The sequence below is a fragment of the Apodemus sylvaticus genome, chromosome X (assembly GCF_947179515.1).
Source record: "Apodemus sylvaticus chromosome X, mApoSyl1.1, whole genome shotgun sequence".
Classification (NCBI taxonomy): Eukaryota; Metazoa; Chordata; class Mammalia; order Rodentia; family Muridae; genus Apodemus; species Apodemus sylvaticus.
This window is the reverse complement of record NC_067495.1, coordinates 8,256,293-8,282,297: the sequence shown is the minus strand read 5'-3', so window position 1 is coordinate 8,282,297 and position 26,005 is coordinate 8,256,293. Positions and strand designations below refer to the sequence as shown.

The window sequence follows — 26,005 nt, the reverse complement described above, 5'->3', positions numbered from 1 at the left end:
CATGTGTGCAAATTCTCTGTTGGACAAAAACACAAAATTGAGAGTTAAGAGCTTTCTGAGGTTGAGTGAGGAAGTCCAGAAGGCATTATAAATTGAGAGTGGCTTGGTAAACAGTGATTTCTAGAAACTGCATTCTGAGTAAGGGTTTGGGGGATGTTGATTCCAGTTCTTGGGCTGGCTAAGTTTCACCTGGAGAACTCCTGGGGCTGCTGCAACCCTTTTGGTCTCCCTTAGTCAATTCCAAGGATAAAACAGACTGTAAACTGAGAGGCGGGGGGGGGGGGGGGTGCCTGGAGAGATGGCTCAGCGGTTAAGAGCACTGACTGCTCTTCAAGAGGTCCTGAGTTCAAATCCCAGCAACCACATGGTGGCTCACAACCATCTGTAATGAGATCTGAAGCTCTCTTCCTGAGTGTCTGAAGAGAGCTACAGTGTACTCACATATAATAAATAAATCTTAAAAAAAAAAACCCTGAGTCGGTCAACCACATCTACCTTATATTTGTGCACTGAACAATGTCCAACCACCTCCCATGGTTCCTCCACTTGTACGAAATGAATTGAAGTTCTTCTGTGTACAAGTCAAGATCTTTTAAAAGAAATTATTTTCCTAGTTGAGGTATGGCTCACTGGTAGAGCACTAGGGTTACATCCCCAAATGAGAAAGAAGGAACAAACCAAAATTTTAGCCTAAAACTTTTGCTGTCCTTCTACCCTATAAAATCTCTTTTGTCAAACTAAACAGTTAAAAGTTCACTAGAAAAGGCATTTCCCTACCATATAAGCTATACTTTTTCTTTACCTGGACCTTTTCACATCCTCCACTTACATATTAAAATCATATTCATCTTTCAAGGTCATCAGCTGGGGAGTTGTTTTCTAACCACAGATTATGGGCAATGTCACTTCTTGCCTTACATCATAGGTAATAGGCTATGAACTAAGGGATGATTTTGGTCTAATTAGTGTGTCTAGCCGTAACATAGCCTCCCTGAACACCTTGTTCAGATTAGAAACCAAAGGAGGACCGAATGAAATAATATTCTATCGGGTCATTCCTTGTGTATGCAGTGTTTGGAGGCAGAATAGTTCGATACAGTAAATCAAAAAACAGGATACCCACTTATTAGTGAGTGCATACCATGATTCACCTTTTAAGTCTGGGTTACCTCACTTAGTATGATGTTCTCTAGCTCCATCCATTTGCCTAAGAATTTCATGAATTCATTGTTTCTAATGGCTGAATAGTACTCCATTGTGTAGATATACCACATTTTTTGCATCCACTCTTCTGTTGAGGGATATCTGGGTTCTTTCCAGCATCTGGCAATTATAAATAGGGCTGCTATGAACATAGTAGAGCATGTATCCTTATTACATGGTGGGGAATCCTCTGGGTATATGCCCAGGAGTGGTATAGCAGGATCTTCTGGAAGTGAGGTGCCCAGTTTTCGGAGGAACCGCCAGACTGATTTCCAGAGTGGTTGTACCAATTTGCAACCCCACCAGCAGTGGTTATTAACCTAGAAAACTGGAATACCCAAAACATAATCCACACATCAAATGAGGTACAAGAAGAAAGGAGTGGCCCCTGGTTCTGGAAAGACTCAGTGAAACAGTATTTGGCAAAACCAGAACGGGAAGTGGGAAGGGGTGGGTGGGAGGACATGGGGAGAGAAGGGGCCTTACGGGACTTTCGGGGAGTGGGGGGCTAGAAAAGGGGAAATCATTTGAAATGTAAATAAATTATATCGAATAAAAAAAAGAAAAAAAACAGGATACCCAGTTATATTTGACTTTCAGACAATGGATACTTCGTATATATAAAAATAAAATAATATTTCAGACACACTAAAAATCACTCTTTACAACTCAGATTCAAGCAGGAGTCCTATATTTTAAGTAGCACCTCTACTAGGCGGGCAGAGTTCCCCCAGGCGCCAGGTTTCCTTCTCTCAGAGTACAACGTCTGCCTGTGTACTCCGGAGAGCAAAACCTGAGCTAGCCCAGCGCTTTCCACATCAGTCAGTCACGGGCGCGAGGTACAAGATCGAGAAAGACCGGTGCCCGTGTTGAAAATAGTCACCGGAGGTTGGGCAAAGGGTCCACACCCGGGAGTAAACCTAGCTGTGGGCTTTCGAGAACCTGCAACCGGTGGGGCCACCTGCTCTAACCGCGGGCCCTACCCTTCATCTCGTGACTGGTCATTGTGAGCTGGCGGGACAGAACCGCCCTGCTCTTAAAACTATTGACTCCTATTGGCAGAGCATTCTGTTCATCACGTTAGTCCCTGCCCCAATTACTAACGTCACCCTGGCTACGTCTCTCTCGTGTAGCGGCGTAGTTGGCGATTGGCCGAGACCTGTCTTGGCGAGGCTAAAGGGGAGGGGCTTAGGGATCGGAACCTTCGGGAGCGCGTCACTCGGTCGGGCTGCGGTGCTCGCTCGAGTCCCGGCGTCCCTTTTCGTGCGACTCATCGCTGTTTCAGCAACCGTGGCACTATGGCTGTGGTCGTCGTTCTCCTGTCCTTTTTGGTGGCGGGTAAGTAGCTGAGAAGCACTATGGAGGCTAGGGGGCGCGGGGACCCTGGGCGGGCGCGGCTGCTGGCGGGGGCCGCAGTGGGGGCGGTCTGGGCTCAGCGGCCCTCTTCGGGGTTCTGGACCTTGATCTGGCTCGAGCGGAGCGGCCTTGTGGTCTCTGGAGCCGAGCAGGGCCACCTGGGGGGACTCCGGAGCGGGCATCAGCCGTTGGGGGCGGGGGGCGGAAAGGCTCGCAGCCGGTTGGGACCCTATCCTCCCCTATCCTCCCATTTGCCCGATCACTCCTTCCCTGTTCGAGGCCCTTTGGAGGATGGGTTTGCGTTTCTCAATACACCCGTGAACCACAACCAAGAAGGGAAGGCTGGCTAACGATTTAGCTGCCGCCGGCTGCTGTCTTTTTTCCACCTTCATTGGTTGTTATTAACAACGGATGAAGCCTTACCTCCCTTGTATATATATATACATATACATATCAGGATGCGAAGTTGAATCTTCGTGTTTTTTTTTTTGTTTTTGTTTTTTTGTTTTTAATAACGGCTATTTCTTAAGACGATCACAGACAATTTCTTAGTATTGATTTCAGTTCCTAATTTTAAGGATTTGGAGAGTAGGGTATGAGTCATGCTTTTAGGGTCACATGTCAAATAAATGGTAGCTTTCTTAGTGGAATCTAGGTTCGCTAACATGGGATAAGAGGAATGGAAATTAGCTAATATTTGGCCTCCGGCTTGAGTATTATGCCTTTCGTTTACAGTAATTCTTAGAAGAAAGTGTCCTTATTTTGCAGAGTATAGATCAAGCCGGGCATGATTAGGGTAATATGTATCATAGCTGGATGTGAAGACAGATTAGATGACTTCCATGTAGGGGTTGTGTTTCCACGATATGTGTATGGCACAGGGAATGTTGTGGGAGTAGCGGCACAGACACTGGAGTTGCAGAAAATAGGATACAAGAAGTCACGTGAAGCCAGGCATGGTGGTGAACACCTTTGATCCCAGCACTCTGGAGGCAGAGGCAGGTGGATCTCTGAGTTTGAGACCAGCCTGGTCTACAGAGTTCTAGGACACCCAGGGCTACACAGAGAAACCCTGTCTCAAAAAATAAATTCAAGTGGAGAACAGCTTGAGGAGGAATGGGTGTTTTGTGTCAGAGATACCTCGTGCCTGTGCCGTGTGAGGTGCTGGGAAGTTCTACTTTTGGAATGGAAGTTGAAGTGAAAAAGATCTGGTGATGGTTTTGAACACCAAAGCTCTTCTCCGCCCTGGAGGTGCCTAGCCCTCTGTGTTAAAGTTAACATATATTTTCAGGCCTCTAAAGTGTTGGGGCCTTTTTCATTGTTGTTGTTGGCTCTGGAAAGGCCATTCGGATTTAATCAAGAAACTTTGGGGCATTTTTCAAGGTACTTGGTAAGTGCTTGCCACAAAAGCATGAGAACATGAGTTTTAACCCCAGCACCCATATAACTAACTGGGTATAGCGGTGTGGTGTGTGCTTATAATCTCAGGGCTGGGGAGGTGGAGATGGGTGGATCCCTACAAGTTCCTTGCTGGCCATTGTAGCCTAGTGAATGAGCGTCACATCCCAGTGAGAGACAGGGTGGACAGTTCCCAGGGAAAGATACTGGAGGTTGACCTCAGAATCCACACTCTTGCACATGCACCCCTGAGTATGTGCGCTCTCTCTCTCTCTCTCTCTCTCTCTCTCTCTCTCTCTCTCTGGGAGGATTGTTTTAATTCGGTTTAAAAGTTAAAAAACAAAACCTTTCCATTGGCAGTGTAGTTTACCTGGACGGTGTAGTTTACCTGGACATCTGTACCATGCCTGACATCTTATGAAGATCTAGCTGGCCCTGGGCTCAGAGAGAGCTACCTGTCTCTGCCTTCCAGAGTACCACTGTGTTCAGTTCTATGACATTTTGAGTCAGCAAGATTTTGGGTTTTGGTTTGGTTTTTGTCTAAGGTAAAATAATTATTTCTCTACGTGGTCTGGACATGCTATCCTTGCTAAAATGGTTTAGTTCATATAATAGCCCGAGCTTCTGAGCTGCTGGCTCTTGTCAGGTGAGGGTACAGTGTTAGTTTCCACAATGACTAAGTGTGATTTAGTGGAAAACATCTTTAAGAGCTCAGATTTCACTGTTTGCTTTGAAACAGTGGTAGGGAACTAGAAAGAACTAGGGAACCTGGGCTATGAAAAAATTCAGATATTTTGCCTGGAGAAAAAAAGAGTCAGAGCTAACACATGGTCTCTGTGTAGATGTATGTAAAGGAGGAGTTGATTTTGGTCTCTGGTGTCCTGGTGGACAGAAGTAGCTCCTATCCCTTTCTTAAGTTAATTGATTCCATTCCATCATTCATAGAAGTTCACTGCACAAGACAGTGGAGTCTCCAAGGAAGGGATACTAGCTCCCTCTCAGACACAGACTAGAGAGGCTCAAGGAATGTTCCCCAAGGGACGTGTGTCTCTCAAGAAGATTATAGGGAAGGCTGAGGTGTGGGAAAGAATTCAAGCGAAACAGTATGTGCATGTGATCACAGGGTAATGAGAACTGAAGAGCAGGGGCCTTGTTGAAATCTCAGAAGTCAGCTTGCTCAGGTGACCAGGGGACATTTTGGTTTTCCCTGAAAGACTCTAGGCAGTGAGCACAGGCATTTGAGCTGAGGGGTGAATAAACACACTTGTATTTTGGAAATATGAAGAGAAAACTGGAGCTGAGGGCAATATGACAGGGTCATAGGCAGCCAACTGCAGCAAACCTGGAGAGGGATGGTCATGGGGGTGGGGTGGGGTGGGGTGGGGGGTGGGGGTGGGAAATAATAAGGAAAAGAGCAGCTGAAACCAGCAGGTGATTGGTTGTGGTGTGGCAGAAGGGCTTAAAGAGAAAGTATTCAAGCAGCTAAATGGAAGAGAGACTGCAGAGGTCTCGGCAAAGCTAGGGATTCCAGATTCAAACCAACTGTGGAGTTTGAGGGGGCAGTGAGACTTACAAGGAAGTGTCAGTGCTGAGTGTGTAGGCCTAAGACTAGGGGAGAGCTAGCCTGGTATAAGAACCTGGGAGCGAGTCGGTGGTGGTGGTGGCGGCGGCGGTGGCGGCGGTGGCAGCGGCAGCAACAGCACATGCCTGTAATCCCAGCACTTGGGAGGCAGAGGCAGGCGGATTTCTGAATTTAAGGACAGCCTGGTCTACAGAGTGAGTTTCAGGACAGCCAGGGCTACACAGAGAAACCCTGTCTTGAAAAACCAAAAAAAAAAAAAAAAAAAAAAAAAAAAAAAAAGAACCTGGGAGCGGCCTGTGTGTTGGGTGTTTACCCCTTTAGGAGTAGGTGGGCTCAGTCAGGGAACATGATGTAGAATTGAGTCCTCTGAGCTTTCAAATAGACAGTATGCTGCATGGTTCAGTTGAGTGCTGGGAGTATACACAAGAATTTCCTGTACATGAGGTTCTTGTAAGCCTTTGATTTGATAGGAATGGTCAGATATTTTAAACTTGGGTTTATATCATGATGACATTACACTGTAGAGGTTAAAATGTTTTGTGTGTGCTTTGTAATACAGTATAGATTTATAATCAATGCTTGGGCACTCACGTATATCATATGTAGTATAAAGACAGGTAGACAGAGCTGCTGTCTGAAGCCCAGCACCATAGCTTTAAAGGGTAGAACAGGAGAGCACAGCCGCAGTCATAGGAATCGGAAAGAAAACCAGGGAGGCGCCTTGTCCTCATGAAGGCCAAAGTGGGATTTCAAAGAGGGACTGAGTGTCACATGTGTGGGGAAGTGAGGCAATTAAGGGAGGAGACTTGTGTCTCAGGGCTTGGCGTGCTGTTTGAGGGTGTAGGCAGAGACTGGGGGCCAAAGCAGGCAGCACAAGATGAAGTAAAAAAGCGAACACTGAACAGTTCCAGGGTTCTTCCCGGAAAGGAAGCATTTAGAGACGGCTTTTGTTTTTGACAAGGCACTTGTAGGGGGTTTTAGTGGTTCTGAGTTTAGGCAGCACACAGGACTTGGTTTTTTGCTGATGACAGAGGGAGATTGGCAGTTCCAGATGGGACTTCACTTGCTTATTAACCAGCAAACATCTGCCGGGCAGCTGGGTGTCAGGTGCTGTTCTCAGCTCTAGGAATGTATGAACGAGACACACGGAAATCTCTACCTACCTCCATATAAGTCATTAACTCTTGCTGTGTCATCTATCTCAAAACTAGATCAATAAGTGGTAAGTGAATAATTCCTTAGACGGATGAATGAAAGTCTTTAAGAAATCCAAACAGAAGATTGTGTTAGACAAGGTATTCTTGTGACTAGAGGTTGAAGAGCTGCGGCTGGGGCCTTTAGGCGAGGGCAGCAAGTGTGCGACCTAGAATCTAATCTGTGAAGCTGGGGACAGGTTATCTGGAGACTGACTGGAGGGTAGGAAGCCTATTTCAGTTCAGGACAAGGAAAAGATTTTCTAAGAACTAGCGTGCTGGGGCAGTGGAGCTGATCTCTGGCAGAGAGTGTTTGTAAATTGAGGTGGCACTCGCCCATCACTGCTAGCATTTGAGTAAGGGACAGCTGGCCTTCTGCCAGGCATCCCCAAGGCGTAGTGCCCCGTAATGTGCAGAAGCTTAGTCAAGCCACCCTTCCTCTGGCCCTGACAGGGTTTCTCTGAGCAGTGGCCTGCTGAAGGAGTGTTGGGCAGCTGCGCTCGAAGGTAACCACAGAGGTGGAGAAGCAGTGACGTCATGCCTTGTCATGTGGCAGCTGAAAGTATGGGACCGCATCTCAGAACTGTCCAGAGAGTCCCCTGAAATGTGTGTCCTTGAAAAGTATAGGCCCCTTGTGTGTTTTCCCCAGCCTTCACAAAGTAAGGCTGTCATGATGCCTGAAGTATTACATTTTGAATTTTGCCCTGGAGGCTCTGTCTCTACTGGGTAATAAACCAAGATTTCTGTTGTCTACAGGTGACCATTCCATTCTGGTAAATTTTTTTTTTAATTTGCCTTCAGCTAAAAGTTTAGAAATTGTTGCTCTGGCCCTGGGCTGAATTGAAACTAGTTACTAACTGGTCCTGTATTTGTACCAGCCTGAGGCCTTTTATTTACTGTCAATACTGCCAAACTTAAACATTGACTATTGCTTTCTGCGTCATTCACATAGCATAGGCTTAAGCATTTCTCTCTTGAGGTAGAGGGAACAACACTGATATTTTACCAAGGCTTCATTCTCCCATAGAAGGACTGGCCAAGCTTGGTTTTAGACTTGGAACTATTTTTTTTCACAGGATCCCAAGAGTTGCTATTAGCTACTTGTCATTCTGGGGGTGTGGCTCAGGGGTGAGGCGCTTGCTGTAGCATGCTTCAAGCCTTGGCGACCATTCCCAGCACCAGGAAGAGGAAACAGAGCTCTTGGAACATGAGTGAACAGGTCCGGTAGTCCATTCTTAGGGGGAGGTCTTTAAATCAGTCCCTTTGCTCCTCGCCCTTCCCCTTTTAGCTGTAGATGCCAAAGGCTTTGGTTAGTGATTATAGGGTACATTGTCTCACCATCTTGGTGTGTCCACTGAAAACACTATTCGTGGACTGCCACTTCTGAAGACTGACGTGTTTTCTATCCCACCTGGTAACTCAGCTGTGCACACATGGACACACGCATCCATGACAATCCTCACCTCACTACGGTGCTTATGTGGGAGCATAAGGAAACACAAACACCCTGTATCCGGAGATGCACATTAACCTGTAAGGATGCACCAGCCTAGTAATAGGAATGTCATAAATTTGCATGTTATAGAGGACAGCTATGGAAGCAAAATAATGCAAAGATTTCAAGTTTTCTTCCTTTTTAGCACCAGAAAGAAAGAAAAAAAATGTTTTTGCTTTTTTTTTTTAAAGTCCAGAGAACTTCCACTGATGTCTAGTTCTTGCTAAACTGCCATGTTCCCCTGCTAAGGACCATCTGTAGGCAGGTATCTACAGCATTAGAAGGACCCTCTTTCAGTCCTCCAAGGCACAGGGAACATGGGAAAGACAGAAAGCATGTAAGAGCTTGGGCCTGGAGAGAAAGAAGCTCCGCAGTTAAGAGTACTTGTGCTCTCCCAGAGGACCTGTGCTCAGTTCCCAGCACCCATGGGTGGCTCACAGCCGTCTGAAACTCCAGATCTGGGGTATCCAATACCCTCTATTGGTCTTTAGGGCACCAGGCACACACATGGTGCGCAAACATGCATGCAGGCAAATGATCTTACAGGTAAAATAAAGACATAAAGTGCAAAAAATGTGGTATATCTACACAATGGAGTACTATTCAGCCATTAGAAACAATGAATTCATGAAATTCTTAGGCAAATGGATGGAGCTAGAGAACATCATACTAAGTGAGGTAACCCAGACTCAAAAGGTGAATCATGGTATGCACTCACTAATAAGTGGTTATTAACCAAGAAAACTGGAATACCCAAAACATAATCCACACATCAAATGAGATACAAGAAGAAAGGAGGAGTGGCCCCTGGTTCTGGAAAGACTCAGTGAAACAGTATTCAGCAAAACCAGAACGGGGGAGTGGGAAGGGGAAGGGGTGGGAGGGAGGACAGGGGAAGAGAAGGGGGCTTACGGGACTATCGGGGAGTGGGGGGGCTAGAAAAGGGGAAATCATTTGAAATGTAAATAAATTATATCGAATAAAAAAAAAAGAAAAAAAAATAAAGACATAAAGATAAGTGTAAGAGCCTGAAGAAAGGCTGCTGTGGACACTCTTCCAGGCATGTCTGGCACTGTTGTAATTAGGTGCACAAGATTGGGCCCATCAGTACCTTGCCATATACTGTGAAGGGCTCATGAAGCCTCACCCTTCCCTGAGGATTTATGGGCACTTAGAAGTAGCTGGGGGAGGGAGTCTTAAGAGGCCCCACCCATCCCTGAAGAGCTATAGGCAATGAATGGTTGCAGGGGGTGGGCGGGTTTTCTTGGTATAGCCACTGGTAAGGAACCCATACTCCTGCAAATAATCCTTTACCCATGCTCCGGTGTCCAGGCCTTATTAAACTCGGGTTCACTACCCCCCCTCCAAAAGACGTGAAAATAGAGGGTTAGTTAGGAAGAGGAACGAGGGGGATCCGTGGGAGTGGATAATGGGTGAATATGGTAAAAATTCATTAGAGTTCTATAAAAAATACCATAATGAAACTCATTATGCATAGTTAATGTTTGCTAATCTCATTTTTTAAAAAGAATATTCCCTGGCATAGTTACACATGTACCCTGTTACAGCACAATATATGTACCTTTTAGCTGATGCTTTGGGGGGTAAATTGATGAGTCCCAGAGCATAGCTCCATTCTGGGATTAGGCTGTTGGAAATCTGCAGTAGCACGTGCACCTATACTATGAAGACTTGCGTGCCATCCCTAGAATCCCACCGAAGAGTTCTCCATATTTATGATTCTGTATTTTGTTCAAATATAATTTAGCATGTTCAGCCAGGGAAGAATGGGGAAATGCATTATGTTTAAGAAACTTCGAGGTGGGTGCAAAAGATATATAATGATGATCATTCATTTACCAATCTGTTTTCTCTTTAGGTGCTTTAGGGAATGAATTTAGCATATTAAGATCGCCAGGGTCTGTTGTTTTCCGAAATGGAAATTGGCCTATACCAGGGGATCGGATCCCAGACGTAGCTGCGCTGTCCATGGGCTTCTCTGTAAAGGAAGTATGTGTACTTAAAAATAAGTAGTAAGAACTGCTTTTAAAACTTTTTTTTTATTGATTTCCTTCCTATAGTCAAAAAGAGCAACAGACAAACACAGGTACATTTGCTACAGATTACAAAACATTAAAGGCTCACCAGTATTTGGGGTGATCTTAAATAAGTGCTTCTGAAACCAAGTCTTCTTCATACATCATTATCAGTAACCTGTTCATCATCATGACAATCTTTCTTTATGTGTGTAGATGAATCTATCTAGTAATTTAAGTATATTTTTATCTTGAATTGACTTGTAATTTACATATTACAGGTGTGCTGCTATTAATAGGTTGGTTTTTTTTTTTTATTTGCAGTGCAGTTAATTTGGCACAAATGCTAACATGTTTACACATCTCATCTGAAGTTAGATGATGTAGCCAGTGGCTGTGTTTTCCTTTTTTGCTTTTTGTTTTTCTTTTCTTTTTTGTTTTGTTTTGTTTTTTTCAAGACTGGGTTTCTCTGTATAGCCCTGGCTGTTCTGGAACTTACTCAGTAGACCAGGCTGGCCTCAAACTTAGAAATCCTCCTGCTTCTGCCTCCCAAGTGCTGGGATTAAAGGCATGCGCCACCACCGCCCGGCTGGCTGTGTTTCCTAAAATGAAGCTGTGACCTGTGATCCTGGCTACTGACAGAACTGTAGTAGAGAAGCCTGGACTCACTCAGTCCAAGAGGCCGGAAGTTCAGAACTTGTTCTCTCTTGTTTTTGCAGCCTCTTGCCACTTTATAAGTTGACTGCTGACATCATCAGTCACTTCTGGGCTCCAAGCAACCTCAAACCGCCAGCCCTGCTTGGGCACTATTTGGCAGTTGGGCTAAGGGTACCGCCCACAGGCTCTGGTTTCTTTGGACAGCCTGAGTGAGCGGACTCAGTTGTTTACACTGAAGGAAGAGATTTGTACCTGGTTCTCTGCAAGCTTGAATTTGACTATAAATGGCTGTTCCAGTAAGCTTCGGAAATAATTATTAGTAAAGCAACATGAGTCACTGTTAAAGGCATTTTATGTATAAAGAGCTTAGTGGAGAGAGCATTTTAACAGTTCTTGCTGTTTCTGCAAGGTAAAAGCAATGCTGTGCAGAAAGGAAAAATAATTCAGGGGCAGAAAATAACAGTTCACCACCTAGAAAAATGCAAAGCACATGGGTTTTGTTTACTCGATTGCTTTCTACACAAAAGTTGTGAGTGAACTTTCTGCTGAGTACAGTTTTAAGAACATAAAGAAGGCAGGCGTCTATGACCCACCTTCGGAGGTTGGAGCCGTTGATTCTTTCAGTAAGATGCCTGTGTTGCCTTTGAGCGTCCCAGCCAGTGTCATCCCTGGACCCCGTCACTCTGGTTATTAGGTGTTACTGGGAAGATAGTTTCCATATTTGAGAATTAAGAACTGTTGTGTGCATTTCGATCTTTAGGACCTGTCTTGGCCAGGGCTTGCTGTGGGTAACCTATTCCACCGGCCACGGGCAACCATTATGGTGATGGTGAAGGGGGTGGATAAACTGGCTCTCCCCACAGGCAGCGTCATCTCCTACCCTTTGGAGAATGTAAGTATTTCTTACATAAACACTGGAAACTTTCTCTGTCAATTGACGTGAATACAAATGATATTTCTACGTAACAGTATAAACAGCACCCAAGATTACTATTATTCTACTAAATGTCAGCTCAGTATTAACCTATGCAACCTTATTATAGTAACTTCATTGAATTTGCGTGTGTTTGTGTCTGCATATGTAATTTCAATCTCTGTATCTTTCTTTGCACTGTCTTTATTATCTTGCTTGTTTTCTCATTTAAAAAGTGAATTATAGTCTAAACTCATCTCTTTTTTGAGTGCAACTTCTCTAAAACACAATTTCCTTTAAAATTCTTTTGAAAGTAGTTCTTTTGACAAAAAAATTACATGGTGGTTGTAAGTTTACTAGAAGGTGGACATGCTCTTTGGAGGAGAGCTGTAAGGTAAGAGATACTGCCTCCTGTTCCTTTTCTATTGCTGTTATGGTCTGCTATGACCAAGGCAACTTATAGAAGGGCTTTGGGGCTTATGGCTCCAGAGGGATGATAGTCATGATGGTGGGGTGGGGGGATGGCGGCTGAGCAGGACGCTGAGGGCAAGAGGAACAAGCTCAGAAGGGCACAGATCTACACCCACAAGGCCACTCCAGTGGCACACTACTGTCAACAGGGTGCCAAAGAGGAAAGTACTGTGAGCAGGAGTTGACACGGAAATTTCTTTTTCTGTGGGAGGCTAGGGACAGTTAAATGCTTCCGTTTGTTCTTCGGAAGAAGACTAATAAAAAAAAAAAAAAAACTCCAGCTGCCATGGGAGATCTGGTCTGTCATTCAGAGTTATGAGGCCCCAAGAATCACCTGAAAACATCAGAATTACAGTTATAAAGAGGTTCCTTCCAAATTCGGATAATCTACACTTTGGGAGGCATTTCCACAACCAGGGCTCCTTTGATTGAAAAGTGAAGGTGAGCTGAGCATGGTGGTGCACGCCTTTAATCCCAGCACAGAGTAGGCAGAGCAGAGGCAGACAGATCTCGGAGTTCGAGGCCAGCCTGGTCTACAGAGTGAGTTCCAGGACAGCCAGGGCTACATAAGAGAAACCCTGTCTCAAAAAAAGAAAGAAAAGAAAAATGAGAATGAGGTGAATTTGCAACTTGAATCAGAAAACAGGTGCAGTAAGCTGTTGGTTTCCCTGGACCCCAGTTAACAGGCCAATCCCAAAGAAGCTTGTAAATGCATTAAGATCGGAGATGTAGTGGAACACGAGGTAAGCCAGGTAGGAAGCAAGGCCCTACGTCCCATCCCAAGCACTGCAGAAATGTCAACAACGAAACATGCATCAAAACTGGAACTAAAGGAAAGATTACAAGACATTTTTGATGGGTGGTATTTTTGTTTATATTTTAATTTTAACTCATTTATTATTTACAAATATGTTTTATTGCCAAATGTATAAGCTCTTTTTCAATAATTACTGTTTTGATTTCTAATTGCATTATGTTGTAAGACTGATCTGTGTTGATGCTCACTTTGGGAAAAATTTTTTTCAGACTCTGCTGTGATCCTATTTACAAGTACATGTGGCATGCTTACAGAAACACACTATGTGGGCTGGAAATCCATTCATAGCTCAGTGGTGGAATACTTACCTAGCTTGCATGAAGCCCTGGGTTTAATTTCCAGCTACACACACACACACACACACACACACACGGCCATGATCTAGACCACAAGGCAAGTCTGAACACAATAAAGAAGCAGTGTCTATGTAATCCTAGCACTTGGGAAGCTATGGCAGGAGAACTGCAAATTTGAGGCTGGCCTGGGCTATGTAGTGAGTTTGAGGCAGCGTGGGTGGCATAAGACCCTGTCCCGAAGACATCCGAGACCCATGGATTTGGGTCATACCCTTTCCCTGTCCAGTTCCCAGACCTGACAACACATCATCCGACTCCTGACTTCTATGAAATCAACTTCCTTAGTTCCTACACATCAGTGAGATCATGTTATTTGTTCAGCACCAGGATTATTTCAGTTAGCATGATATTCTCACCCATGTTGTCAAAAAGATGTCTCCACACCTGCACCCCCATCCTGCCCTGTGGCCCTTTGAAGGCTAAATGGTATTTTTACTATGTATATATGTTACATTTTCTTTTTTTTTTCTGGTACTGGGATAGAACCTAGGATGGCTTGTATACCAAGCAAGTACTGTACCATCGACCTATATCCCAACCCTATGACATTTTTCTTTATCCATTTTTTTAAAAAGATACTTTGCTTGCTTTCATATCTTTGCTATTGTGATTAGTGCTGCAATGAACACATATGGGGGCATAGTAGATTTCTTCAGCATACTGATTTCTTCTCCATCTCTATATGCACCCAATGGGCCAGAGAGCTGGTTTGCAGCTAAGAGCAGTTGCTGCTCCTGCAGACAGGTGGGCTCAGTTCTCCCAGCTCTTGTCGCACGCCCCTCACAACAGCCTATAACTCCAGTTCCAGATGATCCTGTGCCCTCTTCTGGCTTTGTCAGGCACACATGTTACATGTACATACACACAGCTGCATACAATTTTAACAAAATAATAAACCTTTAGCTATATCCCTAGAAGTAAGCACTGCTGGAGCCTGCTTTAGTAATGCACAGAATGATGGTGATTATAATAATCAGACTGCCTTGGTTTCTTTCCTGTTGCTATGATAAACACCATGACCAAAAGCAACTTGGAGAGGAGCAGGTTTGTGTCAGCTTGTTGCTCACAGTCCTTCATGAAGTGAGATCTGGGCAGGAACTCAGGGAAGAAACCTCAAGGCAGGAACTGAAGCAGAGACCGTGGAGGAGCACCGCTTACTGGCTGCATCTCTGTGGCGGTTCAGCTTGGTTTTTATACAACCCAAGCTCACCTGCCCGGGGTGCTATTGCAGTGGGCTGGGCCTGGCCTCTCACAGAAATCATTAATCAAGAAAATGACACACACACCCCACATACACATGCCTATAGGCCAATCTGATGGTGGCTTTTTTTTTCCTCAATTGAAGTTCTCTTCCCAGATGACGCAGCTTGCATCAAATTGGCAGAACACTAACCAGCAGAAATATATGTATATTTTAACATTGTCTGTTAGATTTTAAATATTTTCACCATACAAAACAGAAATCTCATCATTTCTCTTGTAAGGCAGAAGAGCAAGAACAGAAGTATAAAGTATGATTGTATAGCATAAAGCTAGGCAGCAGAAATGAATCACAGTGCTAAGAGTGAATGGTCACTGGTTTGCTGTCATCTCCAAATTCTCATCTACCTGTTGGAGGTGGGTGGAGGGGGCAGAGAACAGGCTGGGGTCCATGATAGAGGAAAGCTAACTCTTCATTTTTGGTAATAGATGGTGCCTATGCTAGAAAAATCAAGACATAATTGTGAAAATGTTTTATTTAGAGAGATGATGATAAAAAGGCAGATTCACCAGGACAATTTTTGTAATTTATTATGTGATTACTGTGAAAATCACCATGTATTTCATTAATGCATATCTATTTCATTTATGCACAAATATATAAAATCTAGAGTACCATTTAAAGTTTATTAGCATAAAACCCCAAATTTGATTTTTGAGACAGAGTCTTATGTAGCCCAGGTTAGCCTTGAGCTCTGTGTCCCAAGGCAGGCACCACCAATTTGTGTGGTGCTAGGAATCGAACCCAGGGCTTCAGGTATAACAACTTCACTGAGCCTTGTCCAGACTAAACATTTTGAAGTAAAATAGCCTCACTTCACATGAGAAGAAGCTGTGACAAGAGCTCACTTTATTGATTGACTTTGATTGGCTGCTTCTGATTATCTTGGAAGAAAATGGGGAAAGAGATAGAAGGCCCAGGGAACAATACACACACTCTCTAAAGGTGGAACTGACCTTTGAATTCTACTTGGCAAGTTTCCTTTTGTCAGCTAACTGTTGTAGTTGCAAGTGATCCTGATGAAGGCATTCTTGGACAAACATGCAAAGCTCTCTAAAACAGCATAGGAAAAGTTACTATGTTCCAATCACCCAGGCATTTTTTCCCCTTTGAGCTTAGGAGTCTATATAATTCCTAGATAGACTATATAATTATTTCTTTTCCTCCCAAATCTGGTATTTAACTCCTTCGTTAGCTTCTCCAGGTTGATTACTAGGGCTGTACCCTCGGCCTCCAACTTTGCTGAGCCAGGTGCTGCCCCACTCAGTGAGGAGGAGGCAAGTTAGCATCATCAGTGTTTCCACCTGAGCCTGAGGCGCGGCCACAGAAAGCAGGCACTGCAGACGCTGCTCACAACAAGTTTTCTCGAGCGTAATTGCTCTTCCCCCTCGTTCTGGTGACCTCATTTTGGAAGTTTAGGAATAGTTAATATGCATCTTGAGTAAGAGAACAGCATCATGTCTGATCCAGTCATAAAATCCTGAAATTGATCAGCTGCATTTGAACACTGGCATTCTGTCAGTAAGGATTTTATACCTACCTTCATTTCTCCCTGTGCCACAGTGGTATTCATTTGCTGCTTTTTGACAGTGGCCTTTCTGTAGTAATGGAAGTACTGGATGAAAAGTCACCAAGAAATCTCCAGTCAAACACCACCACAGTGGGAAGAACGTGATTCAGACCAGTGTGAAGTAGAGGCCAGGAGTTAACAAGTTCGAGTCCAGAATGAAGGTGCATAATAACTTTGCTGGTAGTCTGAGCTACTGCTTACTTGAAAAAAAATACTACTGCTTTAAAAATTCTTTTGTATCCAGGTGATGGTAGTGCACACCTTTAATCCCAGTGCTCAGTAGGCAGAGGCCAGCAGATCTCTGTGAGTTCGAGGGCAGCCTGGGCTACAGGGTGAGTTTCAGGACAGCCACAGTTGTTACACAGAGAAACCCTGTCTCCAAAAACCAAAATAAATAAATTAATTAAAAAAAACCACCTTTGTGTTTGTGCGTATTGTCTGCATGTATGTCTGCATGAATGTCTGTATTGTGTGCATGCCTGGTGCCTGTGGAGGTCCATGGTGGGCGTCAGATCCGCTGGAACTTGAGTTATAGATGATTTTAAGCCATTGTGTAGGTTCTGGGAACCAAACCTGAGTCCGCTGTTTGAAAGAGCAGACAGTGCTTTATTTCTAGCCTCGTGCACTTCTAGCCTCTTGATACTGTAATATCAGAACTACAATAATTTTTTGAGAGAAAATTTTTGTAATCTATTTTTTAAAATAGTATAGAACAAAAACTCAACATAGCATAGAAGTGCAAATTTTGGTCACCCCTGAGGACTGAGGTGGATGGACAGCTTTGGGGGCACTGCTGGTATTCTTGTCCTAATCTAGTTGGGTTATGAGAGTGCACCCATTTGTAAATGTAGTTAAGTCTCCTTACTGCAGGGTTTGTGTACTGCATTGTCTGTATGTGTTGCACTTTAATAAATTCAGGGGATAGAGAAATGGCCCAGCAGTTAAGAGCTTTGACTGCTTTTGCAAAGGGCCTGGCTTTGATTCCTAGCACCCACATGGCAGCCAGCTCACAAGCATTCTGTAATCTAGACCCAACACCCTCTTCTGGCCTCCAGAACCAGGCATATAAATAAATGGTACACAGACACAGAGATGGCATATACATCGTACCTTATCTAAGGGACTTACCTCTATCTGAAGATTACCAGTAAATATTCTTAGAACATTGTATGAGGCCTACTTCTCTTTTGGTGAAATTCAGTATCTCAGATTTCCTCAAACTATCTCTTTAATGCAAGCAGATAAAATTATAGTGGCATATATGTTCAATTGATGTTACAACACAAATTTATTGCTGTGTAAAATACACAAAGCTGAGCATATTGGTACATACCTGTAATCCTAGAATTTGCAAGGAGAGGCAGAAGGATCAGAAGTTCAGGATCATTCTCAGTTACATACTGAGTTCAGGACCAATTTGGGCTGTAGGAGGCCCTGTCTTAATGAAGCAAAAAACAAAGAAGAAATAAAAACAAAAAAAATCCTCACTCCAAAAGTACACAAATAAACACCAAAACTAGTTTGGGTTTACTAGAGTCCTGCTTTTTATGTTTGCAAAGTCTTTCTCATTTAGGTTCTGGGAGATACACTTAGCCCGCCGAGGAGTTCTTGAATCTCCTGTGTCTTCAAAGGAACTCATGTGTTTGGAAAAGGTTTGAGTCTTCTAAGTTTCCATCAAAAGTGCTGATGTGATTTTTGGTTTGTGTGGAGGTTTTTGTTTGTTTTGTTTGTTTGTTTTTTGAAAGGGAGAGAAAAAAAAAAACAAAGTTGGGTAGGATATTGTATGAAAAAAATACCACAAAAAAATCCTGGTAAATGTTATGTGGAACCATAAAGAAGGTTGAAAAATTATGTTATTTGCAGGGGGAAAATGAACAGAACAAGAAGCGGTAACGTTAAGTGAAGAGGCCCTCTTGGTCGAAGCACATAGCAGCCTGGACATCATAGTGAGCCCTTTAGTGTGCACAGTTAGTACATACCAGGAATGATGGAAAGTCTTGTCCTCCTATGCGCCTTCCCCAGGCGGCTGACTTGTACTAGCGGGGTCATTTTTCTTTCCACTTTGTTTCAAAACATAATTGCAATCTTGCTCTTGTATTTCAGGCGGTTCCTTTTAGTCTCGACAGTGTTGCAAATTCCATTCACTCCTTATTCTCAGAGGAAACACCTGTAGTTTTGCAGTTGGCTCCCAGTGAGGAGGTAAGTAACAAAGTTTTGATTTAAGATCCATATAAAGAAGTGTTATTTAATGACAGTTTTTAAGTGATTGTCTGAAAAATGCTAGCTACTGTGTCTGTATGTTGGAATGAATCAATAGAAGGCAGCTAACCTAGCATTCTGGATTCTTCTTGTAGAGAGTGTATATGGTGGGGAAGGCAAACTCTGTGTTTGAAGACCTTTCAGTCACATTGCGGCAGCTCCGTAATCGCCTGTTTCAAGAAAACTCTGTTCTCAACTCCCTTCCCCTCAATTCTCTGAATAGGAATAATGAAGTAAGTGATTCAGTTGTTGAGTGAATCAAATAAATGTCATTATGAAATTCCCAGTCCATATGCTACTTGAAACCTTAGCAAGACAGAAATTGCAGCGAATGAACTTGGCTCATTTATGGCTGGAGTTTGTTCTTCCTTCTGTTGGCACAGTATTCGTGAATAAACACACCTTTTCTGAATTGCCACTTAGTAAATACTCTTCATTCTCCTACCAGTGTTGCCAGTTAATCCAGACAGGTCACAAACCAGTCTTCTTGGAGGTTGGTTGAACTATGAAGATCTGGTGACTCGATGTCATTATTCACAGCTGTTGCTAATATGGACTCACAGTTTTTGCATGTTCTCAGGATGCTGCAGTAGAGAGATACACTCTTGCTTTGTTCATTTGGGGGTGTTGTTGTTTGTTTGTTTATCGGAGATACGCTTACTATTTAGTACAAGCTGGCCTGGGACTGTGTAGATGAGGCTGACCTCAGACTCCCAGAGATGTACCTGCCTCCCTTTCTTGGGTACTGGGGTTAGAGACTTGCTCCACCATGTCTGCCTGCCATCCCTGCTTTTGGCTCTTGTCCTATACAGCTATTGTGGGAGGCTAGGAACTATCATTCTTAATTCTCTGCTTTGGCAAGCATTCAAGGCAAGTAAGTAAACTGGTCCACTGGTAGGATCTTAAGATGGTTTCCCCAAGCGAAAACCACTGTGGGGTCAGTGCTCAGGCAAAGCTTCGTTAGAAGTAGAGCTATCAAGTGGTAATCACTAGACTAGTACTAGACAGTGACCATCACATTTTTGGCAGGAAATAATGTTTTACGTGCATGCTTTCCTGATACTGGGCCCTGAGACTTGCAGATATTAAGCATTTCTCTACCACTGAGCTGCCTCATTTCAATTACAGTAAACCCACAAAGGGGGGAAAATAATATGCATTTACTTGGTTGGTATTCATACTGTGTTGTACTTGACAAATGAAAGTGCAGATCTCTGATGTGTATTTAAAGCAATGTCCACTCTTTGGTCTCTGAAGGTTGACCTGCTCTTTCTTTCTGAACTCCAAGTGCTACATGATATTTCAAGTTTGGTAAGTAGGCTGCTTGGACTTTCAAGTCCTATCTGGTTTGGTTCCTAGAAATTTTTAAATAAAATGAGGCCGGTTGAAAAGCTTAAGTATGCCCCAGATTTATGATCCTGTGAACACTGAGAAACTGTTGGTGGTAGAGGGAATGCTGACTTCTGTCTACTGTTAGTAGCCATTTCTTCTGCATTTCTTCCCTTGGGAGAGGCCATAAATCGTCAAAGAAGGTAGGCCTGGGAATAAAACTACCCTGGCCGTAGTTGTAATTTGGCCATCCATTCCTTGTCAGACATTAGGACTTAATTCTGGTATCCATTGCTGTGAGTAAAAAATAGGAAGATTGGTATAGACGATTAATTGCATTAACCAAACCAAAAAGGAAAAAAATCTATCTGCAAGTTATCTTCTAGTAAGTGGTTTTTAAAATCATCCTCATGACTGAAATAGATCTTACTTGTCTGCTAGCTTCTGAAGTTCTTTGCCAAACCTTTTTTTCAGGGGTTGGTTCCAGGAGTTTGAAACCTCAGTGCTGGGGGCTAGGGCGGTGGTCTGGGAGGGTCTGGGGAGGAAGACACTGATGGTTCAGGAATTCTTGCACTATATCAGTCCAATCAGTTATTGCTTCATACCTTGTCTCACACCTAAGTTTTAAAAGCTAAGCAGGGAGATTTGTGTTGAATTTATCAGAAACTCATTTAAGGGAGATCTGTTTGCCGCCATGAAAACTGTTTTAGTGTTGCGGTGCACTGGTGTGGTTCTGTGGTCAGCTAACGTACTCAGGTGTAAAACTTCACTTGGTTGCATTTGATGTCTCATTTGTTCTATTTGTTTGTTCGAAGTTGTCTCGTCATAAGCATCTAGCCAAGGATCATTCTCCCGACTTGTATTCACTGGAGCTGGCAGGTTTGGATGAACTTGGGAAGCGTTATGGGGAAGATTCTGAACAATTCAGGGATGCTTCTAGGATCCTTGTTGATGCTCTCCAAAAGGTAAATAGCAATGTGACTGGTAAGAGAGGGTGGCATGTGACTGTTTTAGTCTCTTGGTGAAGAAGTCTTTTCTTTTCCCCTCTGTGCCAGCGTGGAGCTCTGCGTCTCCCACATGCTAGGCAAGCAGTCAGTGTAGCACTGAGCCAGCTCACTCCAACTGAAAGATTACTCGATTCTTTGAAGGTTCTCTAATTCTTAGGTCTAAGAATAGTGTCGGGGTAGGCTTGGGGATATAGCTCAGTGTCAAGAGTGCTTACCTAGCATGTGTGAGTCCCTAAGTTCAATTCCCAGTAACACCACCATAACAAAGAATGCTGTAGGGTCAGAGGGGGATTTGGGGAAGTATGGTGGCATATGTCTCTAATCCTGGCACTTGGAAGGGGAAAGAAGGAGGATCACAAGTTTGAGACCTATCTGGACTGCATGGTAAGACCCCATCTCAAAAGACCAACATCAACCAATCCTCAATTTAACCATTTCTAAACCAACATCAACCAATCCTCAATTTTAAAAAAGTATGTGTTTGGAATCTTTCCAATGCTAGCAGTGGCAACACTGTGTAGATTCAAACAATATGTACAACCTAAAGCATACCATTTGAACCATTTCTAAGCCTGCCTCAGTGGTGTTACACATATTTATACTTGCTGCAAAACTATCTCTACTGTCCATCTGCAGAGTGTTTTCATCATCCCATTGGAAACTCACATCAAGCACACTAGTGCAGTAGCCTTCAAGCAGTTGATGTGTAATAAATGGGAGCTTACTGATAAGTGAAAATCAAAGCTCTTCACTGAGGCTTCATTGATAAACCTCTGTGAGGCCCATGATTAGCAGAGAGCACTTAGGCAGATTTCTTCATTTCTCCTTTCTGTTCTCCACCCCAGCTTTTTATGCCATCAAGTTCGGTCCCTGATTTTATTTAAATGCGTGAATGTATATTAATGCTTAACTCTTTACTGAATATTTTAACATAAGCAACCCTCTAAGGCTTTTTCCTATCTGAGACACTGTATATTAAAGCTTAAACGTATTTGTACTAATATGTATTAATATTGCATAATATATAATTATTTGTAAAGCTATAAATAATTTTTAGCAAGTATCTATTTGTCCAGACACAAAAATAATCAGTATGTAAGGTGATGTATTAATTTGCTAATTTATCCATTCCACGATGTATATATTTTTTGAAGTAATACTGTGTATATGACATTTATATCCATAATTCTTGTCTTTGGTCCCTAATCAATATAGTATAACAACTGTCCATATAGCACTTCAATAATGTTAAGTGTATGTGTGTGTATATATATATATATATATATATATATATATATATATATATATATATTCTAGAGATGATTTAGGATCTACAGGATGCTGAGCATAGGTTCTATGCAAATACTATGCCATTTCACTTAAGAGCATATAGCTCAGAATCTATAGAAAGTTCTAGAACCAGTTCTCGGTGAATACCAAGGGACAGTTTTATAAAATTTTTGTTAACCAAAGATACAAATATAAACAAAATGTATGTATTTTGCCATTAGTCATAATGTTAATAACTTACTTATAGTTTGCAGATGATATGTACAGTCTCTATGGTGGGAATGCAGTGGTAGAGTTAGTGACTGTCAAATCATTTGACACATCCCTTGTGAGGAAGTCAAGGACGATCCTTGAGACAAAACAAGAGGTGAGTAAGTTTCTGCATCCTGCTTTAAAGCATGAAATTACCTTACTTTAAAGAATAAAAGCCGCCGGGCAGTGGTGGTGCACGCCTATAATCCCAGCACTCTGGGAGGCAGAGGCAGGCAGATTTCTGAGTTCGAGGCCAGCCTGGTCTACAGAGTGAGTCCCAGGACAGCCAGGACTATACAGAGAAACCATGTCTGGGGGGGGGGGGTGGGAATAAAAGCCTAGGCTGTTATCAGAATGGCTAGAATGGCTCAGTGAGTAAACATACTTGCTATAAGCCTGTCAATCTGAGTTCAAGTCTCAGGGCCCACATGGGAGAAGGAGACAAAGGGAATCTTGTTGTCCTCTGACCTCCAGACCCACACACTTGCATACATATACATACAAAGTAAATAAAATGTAATTAAGAAATTCGAAATCTTGAAGCTGTGGGTGATGGGGTAGGCCTGTAATCCTAGCATGTGGGAGGGAAAGACAGGAGGCCCAGGAATCGAAGATCAGGCTTGACTACGTAATGACTTGGAGGTCAGACTGGCCTAGATGAGACCCTATTTCAATAATCCCTACAGAAGAAACCCAGGAAATGTTCAGCTAGGAGGGAAAGTAAACCTTTGAGTGCTGTTCAAGATCGTTAATGCTAAGGAGCCACCAGAAGTTAATGAGAGGGAGTGCTGTGCCCGTCTCAGACGTGTCCCATATGATGTCTTTCCCAAGAATAAATTTAGCTTTTCAGACAGCATCCACAAGGAATTGATCTCCGCCCCCAGGTCTGAAGTGTACCACTTCAACATGGAAAAGACAGCTACAACATCACATTCTCCACACCAAGTAGCTAATTTGTAATATAACTGAAGGTGAATAGAATACTGTATCGAGAGAGGATGCTTTTTCTTGGCAGGTCCTCTTATCCTTCTGTAATTTTTCTCTTGCATTTGACCCTTTTTTAAAATAAAAATGATGCTGGAGATGAAACCAGACATTCTAGGCCAGGCGGCGGTGGCACACGCTTGTAATCCCAGCACTCTGGGAGGCAGAGGCAGGTGGATTTCTGAGTTCAAGGCCAGCCTGGTTTACAGAGTGTGTTCTAGGACAGCCAGGGCTACACAGAGAAACCCTGTCTCGAAAAACCAACCAAACAAACAAACAAAAAAACCACCAAAACCAGACATTCTAGCCCTGAGCCTCTTAGCCACTGTCCCTAGTGTCCTGTGAAGCATGTCCTTCCTTCCTTTATAATTGGACTGTATATATATTTTATTCATTCATATTCTCTCTCTCTCTCTCTCTCTCTCTCTCTCTCTCTCTCTCTCTCTCTCTCTCTCTCTCTCTCGTCTCTCAAGGTCTCTCTATATAGTCCTGGCTGGCCTGGAACTCATTGTTGTAGACCAGGCTGGCCTCAAACTCACAGAGATCCTCCTGCCTCTGCTTCCTGAGTGCTTGGATTAAAGATGTACACTACTGTGCTGGGCCTATAAAGTCTTACATTTTTCCCAGGTTTAAATTCTGTATAAATGGAGCCATACTGCATGCATGTTTAGATGTTCTTTGCTCAGTGTTGTTTTTAAAAAATATCACTGAAAGCCAGGCAATAATGGTGCACATCTTTAATCCCACCACTTGGGGAGCAGAGGCAAGCCTGGTCTATAGCCTGGTCTACAGAGTGAGTTCCAGCACAGCCAGGGGATACACAGAAAAACCCTGTCTCAAAAACCCAAACAAATAGATATCAGTGGTGCTGAGTCATCTTCCTGCTCTGTGTCTGTCCTACTGTCTGAACAGGCCCCAGCTGTCCACTGTGTTAAAGATATTCTTGTGCACACCTCTTGTTTCACATAGAGATGATTTTGTTTGGGCCAGGCTTGTGTGTCACAGTATCTACAAACCTTCAATTGCATTGGTTACCATAGAAAATTCTCACAAGGTTGGTCTTTCTTCTTTTAGTACCAGTGTCTTCTCCAGGAAGCTGCCAGTTCCTGGCTCCTCCACAGGTAGATAGGCAGCTATTAGCAAATCATAGACATTTAATCAGAATGATGTTTTAATCTTAAAGTTCTTTCCTATTGATTTTTTTCCTTTCTTCATTTGTAGAACACCCAAAGTCCCTATAACCTTGCATATAAGTATAATTTGGAATATTCAGTGGTTTTCAACATGATACTGTGGATTATGATCGGCTTGGCCTTGGCTGTGATAATCACCTCTTACAACATTTGGAATATGGATCCTGGATATGATAGTATCATCTATAGGATGACAAACCAGAAGATTCGAATGGATTGAATTTTCCTTATGCTAGACTTAGACAACAGGATTGGTAATTGGCTGTTTTGTTAAAGTATATCTTTTAGTGTTGTTTAAAGTAGAAAGTATACCTTAAATTTATTAAAAAGAAACTGTAGATTTCGTTCTCTATTTTGTGTGTGCCTATTGTTTCTTTAGAGATTTGTAGTGTTGACAAGTTGTATTGTGATATAGATTCCATAATATGCTCAAATATTGTTGACATATTTAATAATATAATTTCATTCCATTTAATACATGTGGAATTATGCACTGAAAGAAATGTAAACCACTTAGAATAGTTGTGTTATTCATGTTGGAGAATGCACTGGGTTTCTTAGAGAAGCTTTCAAATGCTTGAGTTCCTTGCACAGGCTACCTAGTCCAGCTGTTATTTACTATGAACTATTTGTAAATGTCTTGATCTGATGTAAATATTTCTGAGACAGGAGGAAATATGTTAACTAAGAGCAGCCCAAAAATACTGGATATGCTTATACAATCGCTTAGTTCTGGAAGTGTATATGACTGGCAAGCTAACTGTTTTTAATCTCTTTTACAAGTTTGGTGATCCGTGTGGTTTAGTACAGATATTAAAAATATTAAAAATACTATGTTGATTTCAGAAGAGACTAGCTTTGTGGAATATAGATGCTTGTAATTAGATATATAAAAACATCTGTGGGGGATATCTTGAAGCATGAATATAAACTCTTTTTATTTCTGTAACTATCCCCCTGTGAAGTTACTCTGGTTTGTATGTGGTACAGCTTCAATCTGTAGACTATTAAATGGAAGTGGATGATTGCTTCTGTTCATGTGGAAATGGACCAATATCTATATAGAGTGACAAATAAAGATAATGATTCAAAATCTGTGTTGCTGCAGTTCTGAATTTCTATTATAAAAACCTAATTAAACAGGGTGTTATTTCACTAGGACTGGCTGTTTTATTATACAAAGAGTGAATTCATAGTTTTTTTTTTTTATTTCTGCTTATTCTCATTGCCTCCTGAGAGTTTGTACCAATGAAAGGAAGGTATTTTACTTGCTATTCCTGTTACTGAACTTGTGCAGCATACATGATAAATTTACACTTGACTCTGAAGGAAAGGTTTAAATTTTCCTGTAGCCTTTTAAAAGATGAGCAAACCCTTGGTTAG

General features: G+C 42.7%; 1 protein-coding gene across 1 annotated transcript; it reads left to right on the top strand.

Annotated features, from left to right (window-relative positions):
• Nucleotides 1-2,381: 2,381 nt before the first annotated feature.
• On the top strand, nucleotides 2,382-25,717 carry Atp6ap2 (ATPase H+ transporting accessory protein 2). The gene is made up of 9 exons (XM_052170832.1): nucleotides 2,382-2,541; nucleotides 10,107-10,237; nucleotides 11,681-11,812; nucleotides 18,412-18,507; nucleotides 18,663-18,800; nucleotides 19,825-19,878; nucleotides 20,712-20,861; nucleotides 22,441-22,560; nucleotides 24,651-25,717. The coding sequence occupies exons 1-9, from the start codon at nucleotides 2,502-2,504 to the stop codon at nucleotides 24,840-24,842; spliced, it is 1,053 nt and encodes a 350-aa protein (XP_052026792.1). The 5' UTR covers nucleotides 2,382-2,501; the 3' UTR covers nucleotides 24,843-25,717.
• The last annotated feature ends 288 nt before the right edge of the window (nucleotides 25,718-26,005 follow it).